Source organism: Oryzias latipes, chromosome 24 (assembly GCF_002234675.1).
Source record: "Oryzias latipes chromosome 24, ASM223467v1".
Lineage (NCBI taxonomy): Eukaryota > Metazoa > Chordata > Actinopteri > Beloniformes > Adrianichthyidae > Oryzias > Oryzias latipes.
In genome coordinates, this window is record NC_019882.2 from 17,481,437 (window position 1) to 17,499,382 (window position 17,946).

Genomic DNA, 17,946 nt, shown 5'->3' on the forward strand with positions numbered 1-17,946 from the left:
CCGGTGTGTACGGGCCTTAAATCAAATAAAATAGTCCACTGGTTTAAAAGCTAGCATGAACATTTTTGACCTTTCAACAGTAATAAGCATTAACAACAAAACCGTACTACTGTCACTGTGACTGAAAATACAGAACAAGCTATACCGCAAAAAGTACAAACACATTTACTATTTTTCACTAAAATGTATTTGCAGGCTAAGTCTTTTTCGTTTGAATACATTTTTCTCAAATATGAGGCAAACCAGGAAGTTCTAAATGTTGCAGTTCCTCAAAAGGCCACTAGAGGCTGGTTGAAGACTGGAGAGAGAAGTCAATGGAAAACCTCAGATTGACTTCTATGCTTCTGTGCTAAGATGTCTGATTGTACACCAAAGATAAACATACTGGTTTCAAAAATTGAATCTTTTTTTCCTTCTTTTATTCTTGATCATTGTAGGGGAGGTCAACAGCTTTTTTTTTTTTTTTTAAATTACCTGTTTAGACTTTATCAAAGCTCCAGTCTGTTCATTATTCTGGGTGTGAATATTGACACAAAACTCTTCCCACTGAACTCTGTCCCGCCCACTAGCCTGTTTGTCAAATTAGACAAAGTAAACTACAGTCAATAAGCCGGGCACTGTTCACTATCCTGTGTATAATGTTTGGACACATTAATACACGTCTGTAGGTTTACCAAGTTATCTCACTGAACTATTTCAATACCAATCATGAAATGGTATTCCCATTTTAAAAGGCAGAAATACAAATATTGCCCCATTTGTAGTCCCAAAAGTTTTTTAAAAAGGGCTCATCTGGACTTAGTTTTTGGCGTTTTCCCTCTTTTACAAGAGACTGTCAGTTTCTGAATTAAAACTTACGACCAGATGAACATTTTCAAAACTTTATATGATAAGGAACCATCCTGGATGAATGACAGTCGTCACAGATATATTGTCTCCTTTGGTTCAGTAAAAGCTTCCTTTGCACCAACTTACCATCCGACGTCTTGAGAACTACCGTCTTGCTGTATGGACCCACACCAATGGTATTGTAGGCTTTCACTCTGGCATTGTAGGAGCTGTTAAAATGCAACCCATCAACTGTGCACACCGTCTCCCTTCCAACATACACCTCCTGGAGGAGAAGATTAAAGTATTATTACAAATAAAATAAAACTTAACACTATTTTCTTTTAATGAGAAATTACAACTCTTGCACACCTTACGACGGACAGACCTAATCCAGATAGTTAGCAATATGTCCGCCAACAATACACTATATTACCAGAAGTATTGGCTCATCTGCTTGAATCACATATGAACTGAAGTGCCATCCCATTCTTAACCCATAGAGTTCAATATGATGTTGGTCCACCTTTTGCTGCTACAGCTTCAACTCTTCTGGGAAGGCTGTCCATAAGGTTGAGGAATGTGTTTCTAGGAAATTTTTACCATTCTCCCAAAAGTGTATTTGTGAGGTCACACACTGATGTTGGTGAAAGGCCTGGCTCTCAGTCTCTGCTCTAATTCATCCCAAAGGTGTTCTATGGGGTTCAGGTCAGGACTCTGTGCAGACCAGAAGTCCATCCATACCAGACTCTGTCATCCATGTCTTTATGGTTCTTGCTTTGTGCTCTGGTGCACAGTCATGTTGAAAGAGGAAGGGACCGTTCTAAACTGTTTCCTCAAGGTTGGGAGGTTGGAATTGTCCAAAATGTTTTGAAGCATTCAGAGTTCCTTTCACTGGAACTAAGGGGTCAAGCCAAAGTCCAGAAAAACAAACCCACACCATAATTCCTCCTCCACCAACTTTCACACCCGGACAATGCAGTCCCAAAAGTACCGTTGTTCCGGCAACCTCCAAACCCAGACTCATCCATAAGATTTCCAGATGGAAAAGTGTGATTCATCACTCCAGAGAAGGCGTCTCCAGTGCTCTAGAGTTCAGTGGCGGTGGGCTTTCCACCACTGCATCGACGCTTTGCATTGCACTTGGTGATGTGTGGCTTGGATGCAGATGCTCGGCCATGGAAACTCATTCCATGAAGCTCTCTGCGTTCTGTACTTGAGCTAATCTGAAGGTCACATGATGTTTGGAGCTCTGTAGCAAGTGACTGTGCAGAAAGTCTTTGACCTCTTTACACTATGTGCTTCAGCATCCGCTGACCTTTCTGTCAGTTTACATGGTCTACCACTTCATGGCTGAGTTGCTGTTGTTGCCAAACTCCTCTATTTTGTTCTGATAGAGTTGACAGTTGACTGTGGAATATTTAGGATGAGGACATTTCAACACTGGATTTGTTGCACAGGTGGCGTCCTATGACAGTTCCACACTGGAATTCACTGAACTTCTGAGAGCGACCCATTCATTCATGAATGTTAGTGAAAAATTCTGCATGACTGAGGGCTTGATTTTATAAATCTGTGGCCAGACCAAGTGATTAGAACACCTGATTCTGATCATTTGGATGGGTGAGCCAATACTGTTGGTAATATAGTGCATCTAAAAACCATTCAGGACAAAAACCATGTGGAGGTCTGAAGTTCCCCAACAACACGGGTCTAGATGGATGAAACGATGAAACTCAAGTAAAGATGATGCACTTCCACCAACCCTGTATTGTCCTCCATTGCCATCGTCCAGTTCCAGGATGTATCCATCAATAGGGTTGCTGGTCGGCACAGTAACCCTCCAAGCCAGTGTGGCACTATTGTTTCTGGTGCAGCACTTTTCCAGCTGAAGAAGGGGAGCTGCCGGCACTGAAGGTCCGGGCTCCACTGTGCAGACAGAGGTTTGATGGAAATGTTACAAAGCACAGAAGAATGGCAATGAACATAAAGACGAGGAAGGGGCTAGTAAACACTGGATGTGGAGAAAGGAAGGACAAACATGGATGCCGTCATTTCCTTGGGGACTTTACAGTTCAAGGGATAGAAATAGAAGCTGCAATGACAATCTACTGGGAGATTTAAAAAAAGCACAAGAGCAAATAACTCCAGGTTCAATTTGAGGGCAACAGCTGGGAATTAGAGGAAGGCTTAAACATGACTACGTGAGGATGTGCAATGCTCTGCTGGGTGGAGGTGCAGAAGGTGCACGGGGCTAGACGGATATGACCTTTGCCGACTGACTTTTAGCTGAAATCATTGAGTTCTCCGAAGGCCAGGTTCATTACAAATACTGTCAGAAGCAGCATATCTGTCTAACCCTGTGGTGTGAGATGAATGAATTTCTCTGCTCAATAGACACATGAATAGAGGGCAAACACAAACACCAGGTTCGTTTCTATCAGAGACTTTTCTGATTCTTAGAAGAAAAACACGCTCATGTGGAGAAGTTCAAGTCAGTACAAACATCAAAACTAAAATGTAGTCAATCTGGAACTTTTACATTAAACTGTCAAACTATTTTTATACAATTTTGTCAATGCTAATAGTCCCATTCTGATCTCTCCACTAGCAGACAAATAAATACATTAATGTCTTTCTTATCCTCGTCTGAGCTGGAATCTGGCTCAAAACTGTATGGCTGGATAGCTCTGATGTTGCTCGCCGTTTTTGTTGCACCCCAAATTTTATGTTTGGGGTGTAAGCTAGTGGGAGAGCATGTAAAAAAAGGGATGATGGGAAATGAAGGAAGGCTCACTCTGTGCCAACAGTCACACCCACCACTAAGAGGTGAATTTCCAAAGAACTCCTGCTGCTCTGCAGAAACTACCGGTATGTACTAGACAACGACACAGCTTTTCCGATTCAGGCTAAAAATGGCATAATCATAATTAAAAGACTACTAGGGACACTTTAAAAATAGATAACTATGATTGGAGTGAGACTTCATCTTAGGTCATGTGAAACTTTAGGAACTGCACATGTAATTTAGCTGAAAAAATTTAACCCTTTAACACCAAAGCTTTAGTTCCAATGTTCCTGTTCTTTGAACTAATCTTTTACATAATTGACGTAATTCCAGCAAGCAGAAAAAAGCAGCTTAGCGCTGATGTGCAACACTTTCCACCAGTGACGTCTCTACGCAATCGACGTAAATCAACTGATTCTGACCCAGAGAAAAGCGGCTTTGGACCGATATGCAACACTTCACTTGCAAATCATACTAAGCCGCTTTTCTCTGTATCAGAACCCTTTAGATTTACAATAATTGCTAAAAAAAGGTTGAAAAGAGTAGTTCAAAAAGAGTGCGTTATTTTGCCGTCGCCCACATTAGCTGTGGTGTTAAAAACCTTTAGAGTTAAGTCAAAGATAATTAAATAGTAGGCAATACAAACTACTGTTTTTTGTTTATTCACATTTAATTATAATTTGTTCATTTTTTTATCTTTTAAAAAGTTATGTTTGCTGTTGAACGATAACACCACGACGTCTGAAGATCAAACAGTAAATCACAGTAAAAACACAAAAAAACCCTCATCACTAAATATGATGGGTCACTTTTTTCACCTCATTTCGGAAAACTTTAATAAAAAACAACTTAAACAAAACAACACAGACTATTTCTGCTGTTGCCTTTAAAGAAAAACACATTGTTTTATTTTTAGCACCAAAAAAGTTATTAGATGCTATCATAGCAATAATTTTATACACTTTAGATTAGATCAAGTTTAGGCAGAAATAAACACTTTTATGTAAGAAAACAAACGTTAATTTTCTTGTGATAATTCTAGATTATGTAGAAATCATAAAAAATATATACATAATTAGTACAGAAGTACTAATTTGAATATAAGCGTTGTCTATAAGAATGCATGAAACATGGTGACCACAGAAGAAATGGAAACAAATACCTCAGGAAGGGAAAAATAGTCATTCTGCTTTGGGGTCATTTATTGAGGTAAATACAAAGCATAACCATGCAGAGGAAACCACAGACTCTTAGAACAAAAGGACCACTGAGTTTTAGGCTAGAATGACTGTGAGGCTTTTTAGGAGTGGGGGAGTGAGGGGGTGGGGGTGGGACAAAAGGCATTCAAGGAAGGGAATACCTCCTGGGCTCTCAGTCTCCATCTCAGCCTCATAACTGTCTGCCGCCTGCATTTGTTTCAATAATGGCTTCTCTTGCACATCTGAAAGCATGATTGAGTTTGAATGTTTTAATACACATGGATGGCGGCACAGAGCGACTGACAAGGAGCTTCAGGTTTAACACACAAAGGACTTCCTGTGTCCACATTTTCATCACTTTGGATCAAGCAGTAGGTTAGTTTGGACTAACTTTTACCCATGAGATGAGATTTTCCTTAAAGTCATGACTTATATTGAAACTGCTTTGCTGTTTTTTTTTTGATGGATGTTATAATAAAACATTCATTCTGTAAAACAAATTTTCCTCTCCAAGCTTTCTTTTTCTTCCTGTCCTTTAGAGCTCTACATCAAAATTAAAACTTCGCATAAGTTTGATTCCCAAACTTTCCATTCCTGCAGGGATACTGGTGAGCTCCTTTTTAGATTTGACATAATTCTATTTTCAAACATAAAATGAAATAGTCAAATAAACATGACAAACACTAAGTGAGAAAATTATTGAAAAAGGAGAAGAAAAATCAAAATAATTCACCCCCCCCCCCAATATTATTGTGACTAATACATACATTTTTACACCTTTCACAAACAATCATTTTTTATATAAACTCAAAAGCATTAAATAAAACATGTAAAATATAAAATACCAAATAGCATTAAGGTACCAAAACAACTTCACAAGTTGTGATTGTCCATACATCGTCCTGTTTGGTTTATCATTTTATAATGTATAGTTTGATTTGTTTTAAATTGTGTAACATTTTTACTTCTTTTGATACTTTCCTCCATATTATTCCACAACCTCACCCCACAGACATCTCTCCTTTAAAGATTTCCATCACCACTTTTGCAAAATAGACTATGGGATTATCTTTACCTTCTCAAAACCACAGTGACTATTCTTGTTTAGTTTACATTTTCACAAGAAGCAACACTCATGTAGATCATCCAAAAAAAGGTCATTTTCTCTAAAGGCCGTGTCACTCTGCCACCATGTACAATTTGCACACATTGCACGATAAAAAAAATGGTCATTCGTGAATTTATCTGGAAAAAGTGAGAAAAGTTGTCTTCTTTACATGAAATTTTGATAGATGTATCACAAATGAACCACGCCAATCACGTATATTAAATTTCTCCACCTTGACATTCTGAGCTGAGAGCAGAGATCACATAGCATCAGCACCATGGTCAGCGCCCGCTGCCAAGACTTTGTTTTAATTAAACAGCTGGATTCCCCTGATCCCCACCAGTTCTGAGGCAGCTGCTAGGCGTTAGCTGATGGGGGGGGTCCAGAGTTGCATCCGCACCCGTCGTACTTGGCTAACTCCAGCGACCTGACTTCTTGGTGGCTTACATATTTAAGCCTTGTGCTATCTTAGATGACCCCACCCTTACATTGACGTGTTATTTCTACCATGACAAAGGTGGATAAAGGTGGAAAGATTTCATGTAATCCATGGACACCAGTGAAGATCACAAATCATTGAAGAAAAAAGGTTCAGAGCACTGTCTAGTGGGTCTAGATGACCCAACTCCCAATGTTAAAGTGCCTAGGATAGCACAAGGGATAAAGAACATAGTTTCAATATTGCTCGCTATTTTCCTTGTACCATTAACATTAGGTTGGGGTATGTGAGGGTCTGTAAGAGAGCAAGAGACAATGTAAACAAAGAAGTCTCAGTTATGGGGGCCGGGAAGGGGGGCAAGGTTGCTCAATGCCAACGGTCCAGCCCACAACTCGAGAGGCAAATTACTACTGCAGCTCTGCTGTGACTATGTTTGCTATACAAATAAACTTGCCTTGCCTTGCCTATGTCCAAGAAAACAACACAGGTTTTTTGGATTTTGTCTAAAAACAGCATAATCATGATAAGAGACCACTGCAAACACTTTGAAAATAGATCACAGGATCATCAGAGTGGGGCTTTAAAGCACATAACTACATTTCACATATAGATATTTGTCCTATAATTATATTCATGTTTATATTGTTTATGCGTTGTCGTGTTTATATATGATAATAAAAGGAGACAAAGTAGGAGAATGCCATGATAATAGAATATCATGTTTACCTTTATTGAATATTTAATTCACGTAAATCTGCTCATATTTGACAGAGGCTGCATTTTATTTTGAAAGGAACTTGCATATGCCGTCAAAAGTAAAAAAAAGTTAATGTAGAAAATTATTATAGAAAATTATAAAACTGTTACATTTCAATTACTATAAAGCTAAATTTAATAAATGAATAGCTAAATGACCAGAAAAACAAAAATAAAATCTAATTTTTTAAGTGGGAATTTGCGGCTCTCGCTGGGTTTTGGTCAGTATGAAATTAGACCAATAGGCTCTTTTGGCGTTAAAGGTTACAGACCTCTGAACTAGACTGAATCCCTCAGACAACATACTGAAGCTGAGCATTGTGCCCATTTTTATGACAAATCTCCGTTTCATTGGACCAGACTGCCTGCTGCATCATGGTGCTGCTCAGGATGCAAAACAGTAAATCAGCAGAGACGCCGTTAGCCTTTCAACTCTGTTGCTTTGTTCTGTGGGATGTGAGAGGTGAGGAAATGAGTTTCATGTCACCAGCCTGGGTGAACAAAGGCCGGATGATCAAAGCCACATTTCTTCCTTACAAAGCTGACTGCAACTCAGATTACAGAGAGGCTCACTGAAGTGCATGCTGACCTGACAGACGGCCAGCAGGTGTTCTTGCCTCACAGCCACATGTCCTCAGGGCTGAAGAATTCTACTTCCTGTTATTTCAAACATACTATATGTTTTCTTTTCTGTAATTAGATCTGGTAATCAATTTGACACACAAATAAAGAGATCATTAGAGAGCTCTGCTGACTGCTCATCTACAAGAAAAACAACCTCTTTCTGCTGCTGGAGCAGCATGAAATGCATGAAATATGCATCATGTTGATTACACATCAAAACAAACATGGATTCATGAGCGTAACACTGGGACTGCAGCAGAAGGAGTTTTTTTTTAATGTTGCATGAGCAGAACATGAGAAGCAAAGGAGATGCTTGAAAGTGAAAGTCAGGACGCTTTGGTTGTTGCGATGGAGCTCACCTTTGCCGTGGCAGAAGTCCAGCTGCAGGATGGTTTGGAGGAGCGAGTCCGTGTTGAGGACAAGGTCAAAGTCAGAGCTGACCTTGGGCTCCAGCGCCCCCTTGACCCACTGGTCCTGTGAGGACGTGACACGCTTGATCAGGGCATCTGAGATCTGTGGACACACAAAGCCGAAGGAGGTGAAGCTCCGCCCCCCTCATCCTCTACATAACTGAACTTACTGATACGAAAGAGCCTGACTCTGGAAATGCTGTTATAACTTTATAATATGAGCAATATCCATTTTTATAATAATTCCATATACAGGTAACAGGATAGCCGATATTGCATACTTTTGCATCATTTCTTTAATTAAATGCAATTACACAGGTTACACTCTTGGCGGTGCTGATGAGAATGGAAGACAAACCATTTAACCAGCCATCACCAACTTATGAAATATTCAAATTTGAAGCTACTATTTCTGCTAATATTTTTTCAACTCATTTTCTCGAGATGACAACTTAATATCTTTGTTCTCTCAAAAAAACCTAAATGTTTTCTTGAGATAATAGATCTCAATCATCGCTTTTTTTCTCAAGAAGATCACTTAATATCTCCTTATCTTGAGAAAATTGTATTTCAGTCAGACAACTCTTGCAGTAGTAATATTAATTTTCTCATCTTTTAGTTTTGCTTTCACATTCCTTTAACTTTGCATTTCACATTCCTCGAGTTGGCATTTCACATTCCTTTAACTTTGAGTTTCACATTCCTCTAGTCAGTATTTCACATTCCTTTAGTTTGGCATAAGACTCCGTGCAATTCCATGAGAAAAGTTTCCATAAATTTTTGGGTAATAACTACTCTAACGGAGCTCACAGGTGGAAGCCGGGTGGGAGGGTGGGGCGACAAATGTAGGCGCTTCAGTAAAGAAGGATGAACAGCTTACACACCTGGACTTAAATAGGACGCTGCACAGGTGAGTTGATTAACTGAACCGCCCTGGCGGAGTAACCGAAGTAAAACCTGCCAGAGTTGCCTGCCCCGAAATGCTCCCAAGGTCGCATATTTCTTGTGATAACGGAATAAAATCATCACGTGTTTTCTCAGGATAATGACATATTATTTTGTTATTTTAAGAAAACCAATCTTTTCTTCAGATAATGAAATAAAGTTTTTTTTCTAGATAACCACTTAAGATCTTATTATCTGAGGGAAAGGAATTTTGTTTTCTTGAGAAAACGAGCTGAAGAAAGTATTTTTCCATATGGATATTCTTGTCTTTCATAGCTGCATATAAAACAAGTTGAAAATCATTCTAGAAAATTAGTTTTTTAAAAAAGCTTTAAAAAACGTGTAAATAATTTAGAGTCACAAAAATTTAGCGTCACTGGCTCAAGCGGTTAAGCAGGTCGTCCAATGATGGGTCAGCGGTTCGATCCCCGCTCCGGCCCCAGTCAACTGTTGTTGTATCCAGTGGTCCACTGGTGTGTGAATGTGTATGAATGTCCCGGTGATGGTGAGAGGAGCCGTAGGCGCGAACTGGCAGCCACGCCTCTGTCAGTCTGCCCCAGGGCAGCTGAGGCTGCATCAGTAGTTACCATCACCAAGTATGAATGAGGAGTGAATGAATAAAGGACACATTGTACGCGCTTTTAGTGTCTGGAAAAGCGCAGATAAATCTAATCCATTATTATTATTATTTTTGTCTGCGACAGACTGGCGACCGGTCCTTTGCCCACGATTGGCCGAGATAGGCTCCGGCGGCCCCGAGACCCCGAAAGGGACAAATCGGGTTTAGAAGATGAATGAATGAATGAAATACTTTGGTCATAACAGTTAAATTATTAATGATTTATATATTTATTTAGTGGTGTAATGTCATCCTGGACACTAAGGTCTTATTTAAGTTTTAGCAGAGATGTATTGTACTTTAGAAACAAGTCTAATAAATTTCTAAACTGTTTCCACGGAGGGAATTCCATTAGCGCTATATAAATTGTCCGAAAAGAAGTCCAATACAAAAGTGAACCACAAGTTTTTTTTAAATGAAAAGAGTTTTTGGGAAAAAAAGCTTTTACAAATAAAACCACACCAAAGCCTGAACATTTTCTGCCAAAGGTAGTGCAACACAAAATGTTCAAATGTTTAGGCAAGATCCATTCATTGTTGTATTCGCTTGACGGGACGTGTGTGAAAATGCTGAACATATTCTGTGAACGTGTGCTCCTTTAAGTGGGCTATAGTGGGTCATAAACCTGCAGATATCCACTGGGATCGTTCTCCTTAAGGACCTCTAAGCAGTACTCCATCATGCCGGTGGTCTGCCGCAGCTTCATGGTACAGTGTGTGATCTGATCACGCACCACCTGTAGAAGACACAAACCACATGTTGAGGTTGTTGACTGATTTCAAATGAACGTCATCTATTAATAAGTAGATCAAAATAAACAGTTAAAAAAACAGGCTCAGACGATGTCTAATGTCTCAAATAGAGCCTAATAGAGACTGTTAGTTGATGGTTACAGTCCAACATTTTGCATTTTAGAGCACAAAATTGAAACAAACCTTTTTAGAAGCAGAAAACGTAGAAAAAATGTTTGACTAAAAGGTTTTCTAAATTCAGTGAATCTTAGATACATTTCCCAGGAGGCAGGGGTTTTAATGAATCTGAGAGATAATTAACCACAGTTTTTGGTGATTACCATCCTTTTCTGATTAGATTACAATCAAATATTCACCTGACAAGTGCTGCCTAAACTAAAACTGAAGACCATGAAGCGTTTGCTGAATCCCTGTCTAACCATGAAACGACCATGGAGGAAATTAATTAAAAACACTTTCATTATTTGCTGATGGAAAATTTCTTGCAGATCACGTTATACCTACCCCCCCCCCCCCCCTCCATCCCACCACCCTGTGTAAACATAATGACATACGAGGAGAAGCCGTTTAGTAAATCTTGCATTTATTTTCTGTTCTCCTGACATTTGCGGAGCTCATTTATGCACATTGAAAAACTTGCTCCACATGTCTGTGAAAAAGACGCTGGTCCCCCTTACCAAACAGCCGCCATCTCTATAACAACCTGAGCCAGATTCTTCCTTGTTTTCATGGATACATATGTTTGTAATTTTGAAACAAATTATCATGAAAAAGGAAACGTGCAAATAAAAAACAGAAAGACAGACCACAAAAAAACTTGTTTTTCTAACTTAACTTAAAAAATGTTGTTTCATAGTTTAATTAAAAAGTATTTGAACTTTCCTCCTAATAATTCATTTTAGTTTCCCTACTATTATTTTCCCACATCACTTTCATTGTTAGTCACTTTCAAAGTTTACACCCACACAGGTTTTTCACATCTATTTGATTATAATTTGCCTCTCTAGCATGTTAGGAAGGTTATGGTTAAGTATAACACCATTAATCTAAATAAAAAAAGCCTTTGTTAACCTGTTGAAACTCTAAATTTCTGCTAATAGCTATAAAAAGGATCACTGTTCAAAAATAAAAAAAATAAAAAAGATTTTTGATCTAAACTATCAAAACAAAAGAGAGAAATGGAAAAGAAGTTGGGCTACCAATAAATGCTTCACATAGGCTACTAAATTACTAAATGAAACCATCATTGTAGAAATTATGCTAAAATAGGTCAAGCAGAACTAAACTTAACTTTGACATAAATTATAAGCTTTTTCTAGATGGTAATATGGTGTTTAATAAAAACAAACACTTTGCATTTTCTCTTTTTTTGCATTTTAGTCAACATTACAAATATAACAAAGATGACCTTGTTAGATTGTGTTAGATGTGTTAGATTAGATGGTGAAGCGTAATTCAGTTTCTAAAACTCCGTGGACAAACATCTCACAATCGTACCTTCAGTTTGTACTCCTTCTCCTTTGTGACTTTGGTGAGGAGTTTAGCCTTCTGTCTGGTCAGCGCCTCAATCAGAGAATCGCACTGTGCCACAAAGCAAGCTTCAAACTCCACTCCATTCTCCTACGAAGAAAAACAACACCGTTGATGTGAATATCAACATGACACTAAAAATGTTTTTGTTTCAGCATATCCCATCATGAGTCGCCTCAACAAATCAGTTTTCACTGATTCACAGGTGGTTTAGCAGAGATTGTTACACCACATGCCCTTCCTGACACAACCCTGTATTTTATCTGGGCTGGGGACCGGCACAGGAAGAAATGGGCCCCCTTGTGGCTACATAGGTGAGCAGTGGCGTGGAGGGTCTTGCCCAAGGACTCACACTGGATAGTTCTCACCCTGGGAATCAGACCCTTATTTCCTGCGTGCCAGTGCCGCACTTAACCAACTGTGACGTCTAGAGTTGTTTTTGTTGGTGTGTCACAATCTAAAAAAAGCAGCATGTTAACTTTAACACAAGAATGTTACTTTATTTAAGTTTTTTTTTAAAGAAGTTCCATGCTTACTTTAGGATTACAGTCCTTTTTTTTATATTTACAAATATTTTAACAGAGCTAACAAGCTAAATTTACCATTAGCAAACTTACTTTATTGGGATATTTCAAAGTAGTAGACCAACCTATATCATGCTATTCTGAAGCCTTTCAGAGTAAATCTACGTTTATGATAATATATTACCTTTGCCACACCGCTCTGTGGAGAAAACATGTGTGTTAGCCTGGGGGCGGAGCTGGCAGTGCAGACTCTTCCTGGAAGGGGCTGTTCTCACGTATCTACGTCACAATGTGAGGACCCGAACGTTTTAATGGGTTGGGAGGGGCTGCTGCTCAGAGAGCAGGTTTTTAGAGGAAGACTCAGAAATGTGTGAATGGATTAAAATTCTGCTTTAGAGTTGTTTTTTGTAAGGAATCAACATTATAATACACTTAAAAGATCACAATGTTGATTTTTCATGGCCCCATAACTTTGCCACTAATTTTGCAATACTTGCTAAATATGGCATTTCAATACTTCTGGGTGCTAACGTTGCATCAACATGTGCCATCAACCCCCAACATTTAAAAATAATTGGCACACAATATTTTCAATAAGAAAGAGATACTTTTTATAATAAAAAAAAGTATTATTTTCTTGCTAACTTTGGTTCTATGCAACTTAATTTAATTGGTGAAAATTCTGAAGCTGTTAAACTTTATTCACGTGCTAGTTTGTTTATCACTGAGTGTGTTTGCGAGTGTTTGTGTGTAATAAATTTATTTAGTTTTGACCACATCATTATACCATTTAGATCACAAAAGATCTAATTTCTTTATTCACAGACAGCATTCAGGTTTATTTTGGATTGTTTTTGTGGCAATAAAGTAGAATTTTTAGGCAGACTGCACAGAGGACCAAGTGTTAGATTGAGAGGTTTGTAGTCTTTCCTCGTCCCCTCAGGGAAACTGCAAATCTTTCCCCGACTCTGCTCTCATTTTTTTCTCTTTATCCATCAATCTCCCCAGCTGTCAGACAGAGTAAGGCTCCATTTTTGTTAAAGAGCCTTTATCCCTCAACAGTCTGCACGTGCTGCTGAAAAATAAATCAATCTTCCAAACAGACTTTAATCTGTACTTCAGCAAAGACTACAGGGAAAAAATACACACAAGGGCATCAGAATGTGGAGTTTTTGTTGACTTATCCTCCTGATCCCAAGTGTAAAGGCCAGTTTTGCTTTGTTTGATATATATATAAATATAACATGGTGAGTAGACTTCATACCTGTATCTGCTGAAGCATGTTCTTGAGCTGAACCAGGAACTCCTTGGCATCTTTAGCTTTGTCTGAGACCCCATTCAGAGCCTGGGAAAGCTGGCACTGCAACACCCAAAGAGAAGCAGGCTATAAATATAAATTCAATTGAAATGTATTATTTAGATTCTGTTTAACAAGAAGACCTGCAAGAGATCAGTCACCACAACATGATCTTTCAGAGTTACAGTGCTTACTTAGTTTAGTTCTAAAGCTCTCGAACTGAGAAAGAAGAAGATTAAAACTAATGCATCCAGCACATCCATTGAGGCACGGAAGCTTTCCTAAAGAGGATGCTTATGTAATCTGACCGTTCTCCATGCTCCGATTGCTTCTCATCCTGCCTGAAGCAACCTAGATGGGAACCAGCTCTAAAAGCCAAAATTCTGGATAGCTTTTTTTATTTTTTTTTATTTTAAAAAGGATCAGTTTTGCCATCTCTATCACAGTGTTTTTTAACCTTTTTTGAGCCACGGCACACTTTAACCTTGATAAAAATCCTGCGGCACACCAGCACAGAAACATAAAATAAAAAAATAATAAACAGAAATTCATAGTCTGTATTGATCTACAGTCCCTCCACAATCTCACATGCATTTGATAATTGTGGCAGAAAAAGCTGGAAACTGCAGCTGTTTTTTCTAAAAGATGTAATAAAAGTTCAGTTAGAAGATTTAAAAACTGCTTGATGTGTGTTCGTTGTGGTTTCAAGATTTCAAAGGAAGAGTCATTGTGTGCTGAGATGCTGTCACTTTAACCCAATGCATCATGCAAACCGCCGCCGAACGCCAGGCAGACTCGGGTCTCTGAGCTTCATTGTTTTGTTCACTTGTTCCACGGTCTGACACCTGATCCCACGCAAAGCTTCACTGCTAAAGACGAGCTTTAGCTGGTCTTTATGTTGGAACTAAGCAACTTTAGGAGCAGAATCGAAACAAGGAAGTGAAGACTTTGACCACTTCTGATTGGTCAGACTGATGATATGTGATTAAGCATCCAAGAATGATTGGTGGAGACAGTTAAAGGGGCGGGACCTTTACAAAAACAGCTGACGCTACGGCTAAATCACGGTACCGTCTTTCTTATCAAAATTTAATCAAATAAACACAAAGAAAAAAATATTTTTTGATCTTTCATATTTCTAACTACCCAGTGTTTTATCAGGGCCTGTTTGGATGAACAAAGAGCTGGTATCCTGGAGATGGGAAATGTTTTTAGATCAGTTAATGAGGGCAATTTCCCACGGCACGCTTGGCCATCTCCCACGGCACACTAGTGTTCCACGGCACACTGCTCTATCAGATATCAAATGAGATTATAAAAGAGAAAATTAATAAAACGGCATTTGCCATTTTATTTTGAAAATCACCAATGCATTGATACAAATGTAGGTAAATACAACTACAACAGAACAGATCTGGTTACAACAGCTTCCATAACTGCAGTCTTAGATCAAATTAGCTTTAGGTGTTTAACCATCATAATAGGTAAACATTTATGAACAATTTGTACTTTTTTCTAAAATATTAAATTTGCGTTTCAACGGATGACTTTACACAAGGCCAAATATTAATCCTTGTGCAAACATCCAAAGAATAAAAAGCTGTAAAGTCAATTTGTATTTTAAAATTTAAGATATATTTATATATTAAATATTACTTTATCTTTTGCTGAAAAATGGTAAAAGCAGTAATTGGACTTCATGATATCTAGATCTTGCAGCTACTATCCCAGATAAAATATTCATGGCACCACTTACAGCATCTGAGCTGCATAGCTCATAAATATGCCTCAGCTTTATGCATTTCTCCCCTGCTGTTGCTACGTTTTTGCTTTATTTAGGACCTAAAGGTCCTATAAACGGCTCATAAATAAATGATAAATGATAAAAAGATTGTCCTTCCTTAAATTTATAGCTCATAAAGTACTTGAAAGATTACTCTCCTTTAATTTAGCAATAACTTTTGATATTATTTTTTTAAAGGCACCGTTTTTGTTTGAATTTTTATTTTTGAAGACCTACTCTGATGAAAATGGTATTTTTGGTGTTTTTAACATGTTCTTGTGGCATTTTTCACAAAATGGAGGACATATATTAAGAAAATTAAGCTCAAAGTTGACAGGAATGCTCTTTGAATATTTATCAATCCAGTGATTAAATGTGTAAATTATTTGGAATTTAATGAAATGAACATGCCAATAAAAAATTATGTTTTCCTCAAATTTAAAGAAATATTAGAAAATCTTGTTTAAATATTCAAAATGTATGCCCAACATTTTTTTAATTAATCTTTTCTTTCCATTCTGTGTACTTCTAAGAAATTGGACATTTTAAAAACATGAAAAGTCAATGAGATCTGCCGTCAGATTAATTTCTAAGCCAGATTTTAATAATTTCCCTAACCTAAAAGCAACATTTTAACACAAAAGTCTTCAGATGTTAAACAAATTTTGAAATATAAATACAAACAAAAGGAACTGAGTGTAAGAAGGAGGTACTGTTTACATATGCAGGCTCATCCATCACGGTTAAATTAGGAAAGACAGGACAAAGAAGGCACGCTGAAACACAAGCTGTGATGAGTCGGCTCCTTTGGCGCCACACCCACCTGCCTTTTCTTTACTGGAGAGACATGTCATGAACATCCTAGAGTAAAAAAGAATGTGATACAAAGGGAGTAACCTCCGAATCTACGAACTTTAAGTAACTTAAGAAAGGAGGTTACTTAAAACCACAGTTCTGCTTTTTCTCCAACCGGAGAAGTCAAACATTTGTCTGACATCCGATGTGAAATCTGCCCCTGCACCCACAGTCACACCACCCCCACACCACACATGGTGATCTCATCCCCGTCCAGCCCCTCTGTGATCCATGTGCTGCATCAGGTCAAAAGGGACGGACATCGTAATTCACAAACCAAGCCGGCCCCACTTCGCTCTGCTCCTGCAAGAGGCCATCTGGCCCAGCAAGCTGTCCGGCTTGTGTTTGGATGTGTGCGTGTGTGTGTGGTGGTGGTGTGGTGGTGTGGTGGTGTGCGAAGATGCTAACGAGGGGGATGACGGATGTCCCGAGTGAGGGCCCGTCTGCTTCACCCCTTCCTCTTTTTTACATCCATCCTGATTCTTGGTTTGTTTCGCTGCAGATGTAGGTCAAAGTTCTGATTTACTTCCATCAACCAGCCTGTCGACTCCCTGCATCCAATTCCGAGTGGATGTTTTATTCATTCATTGATTTTCCTTGCTCGTTACAAAAATGCAGATTGAATCGTAGCTTTCACTGTGAGGGTCCAGGAGGACACAAAGAACACGAGGCTGAGAGGGGACTGGTTTTGGGTGAGGGTTCTGTTTCAAGACATGGCGTGCTCACAAGACGCCATTCATTTTGTGTCTTATACTGTAAACCCTTTTTTTTTAATACACAGAATCAGTTAAACACACCTGCTTTCCTTTTTGGGAACAGAAAAATACAGTACAGACCAAGGTTTGGACACACCTTCTCATTCAAAGGGGTTTTCTTTCTTTTCATGACCATGAAAATTGTAGATTCACACTGAAGGCATGAAAACTGTTAAAATAACACATGTGGAATTATATACATAACAAAAAAGTGTGAAACAACTGAAAATATGTCATATTGTTCTTCATAGTAGCCACCTTTTGCTTTGATTACTGCTTTGCACACTCTTGGCATTGACTTGATGAGCTTCCAGAGGTAGTCACCTGAAATGGTCTTCCAACAGTCTTGAAGGATTTCCCAGAATGCTTAGCACTTGTTGGCCCTTTTGCCTTCACTCTGCGGTCCAGCTCACCCCAAACCATCTCCATTGGGTTCAGGTCAGGTGACTGTGGAGGCCAGGTCCTCTGGCGCAGCCCCCCATCACTCTACTTCTTGGTCAAATAGCCCTTATACAGCCTGGAGGTGTGTTTGGGGTCATTGTCCTACGGTGGCCCAGAAGGGTCACAACACAACACATTAACTTTATACACAACACACTAACTTTACACACAACACATTAACTATATACACAACACACTAACTTTACACACAACACACTAACTTTACACACAACACATTAACTTTACACACAACACATTAACTTTACACACAACACATTAACTTAACACACAAC

General features: G+C 38.7%; 1 protein-coding gene across 2 annotated transcripts in view; it reads right to left on the reverse strand.

The window, feature by feature from the left end:
- Nucleotides 1-17,946, reverse strand: part of trim67 (tripartite motif containing 67) — a 47,312-nt gene that overhangs the window by 8,848 nt on the left and 20,518 nt on the right. The window contains exons 2-8 of one of the 2 annotated variants that reach the window (XM_023952765.1): nt 13,787-13,882; nt 11,966-12,088; nt 10,342-10,452; nt 8,102-8,255; nt 4,977-5,057; nt 2,594-2,757; nt 976-1,114 (exon numbers count right to left, since the gene is read on the reverse strand). In XM_023952765.1, coding sequence (XP_023808533.1) covers nt 976-1,114; nt 2,594-2,757; nt 4,977-5,057; nt 8,102-8,255; nt 10,342-10,452; nt 11,966-12,088; nt 13,787-13,882 — 868 coding nt within the window. The remainder of the gene's footprint in view (nt 1-975; nt 1,115-2,593; nt 2,758-4,976; nt 5,058-8,101; nt 8,256-10,341; nt 10,453-11,965; nt 12,089-13,786; nt 13,883-17,946) is intronic. The other variant, XM_023952766.1, reaches the window with a different exon arrangement.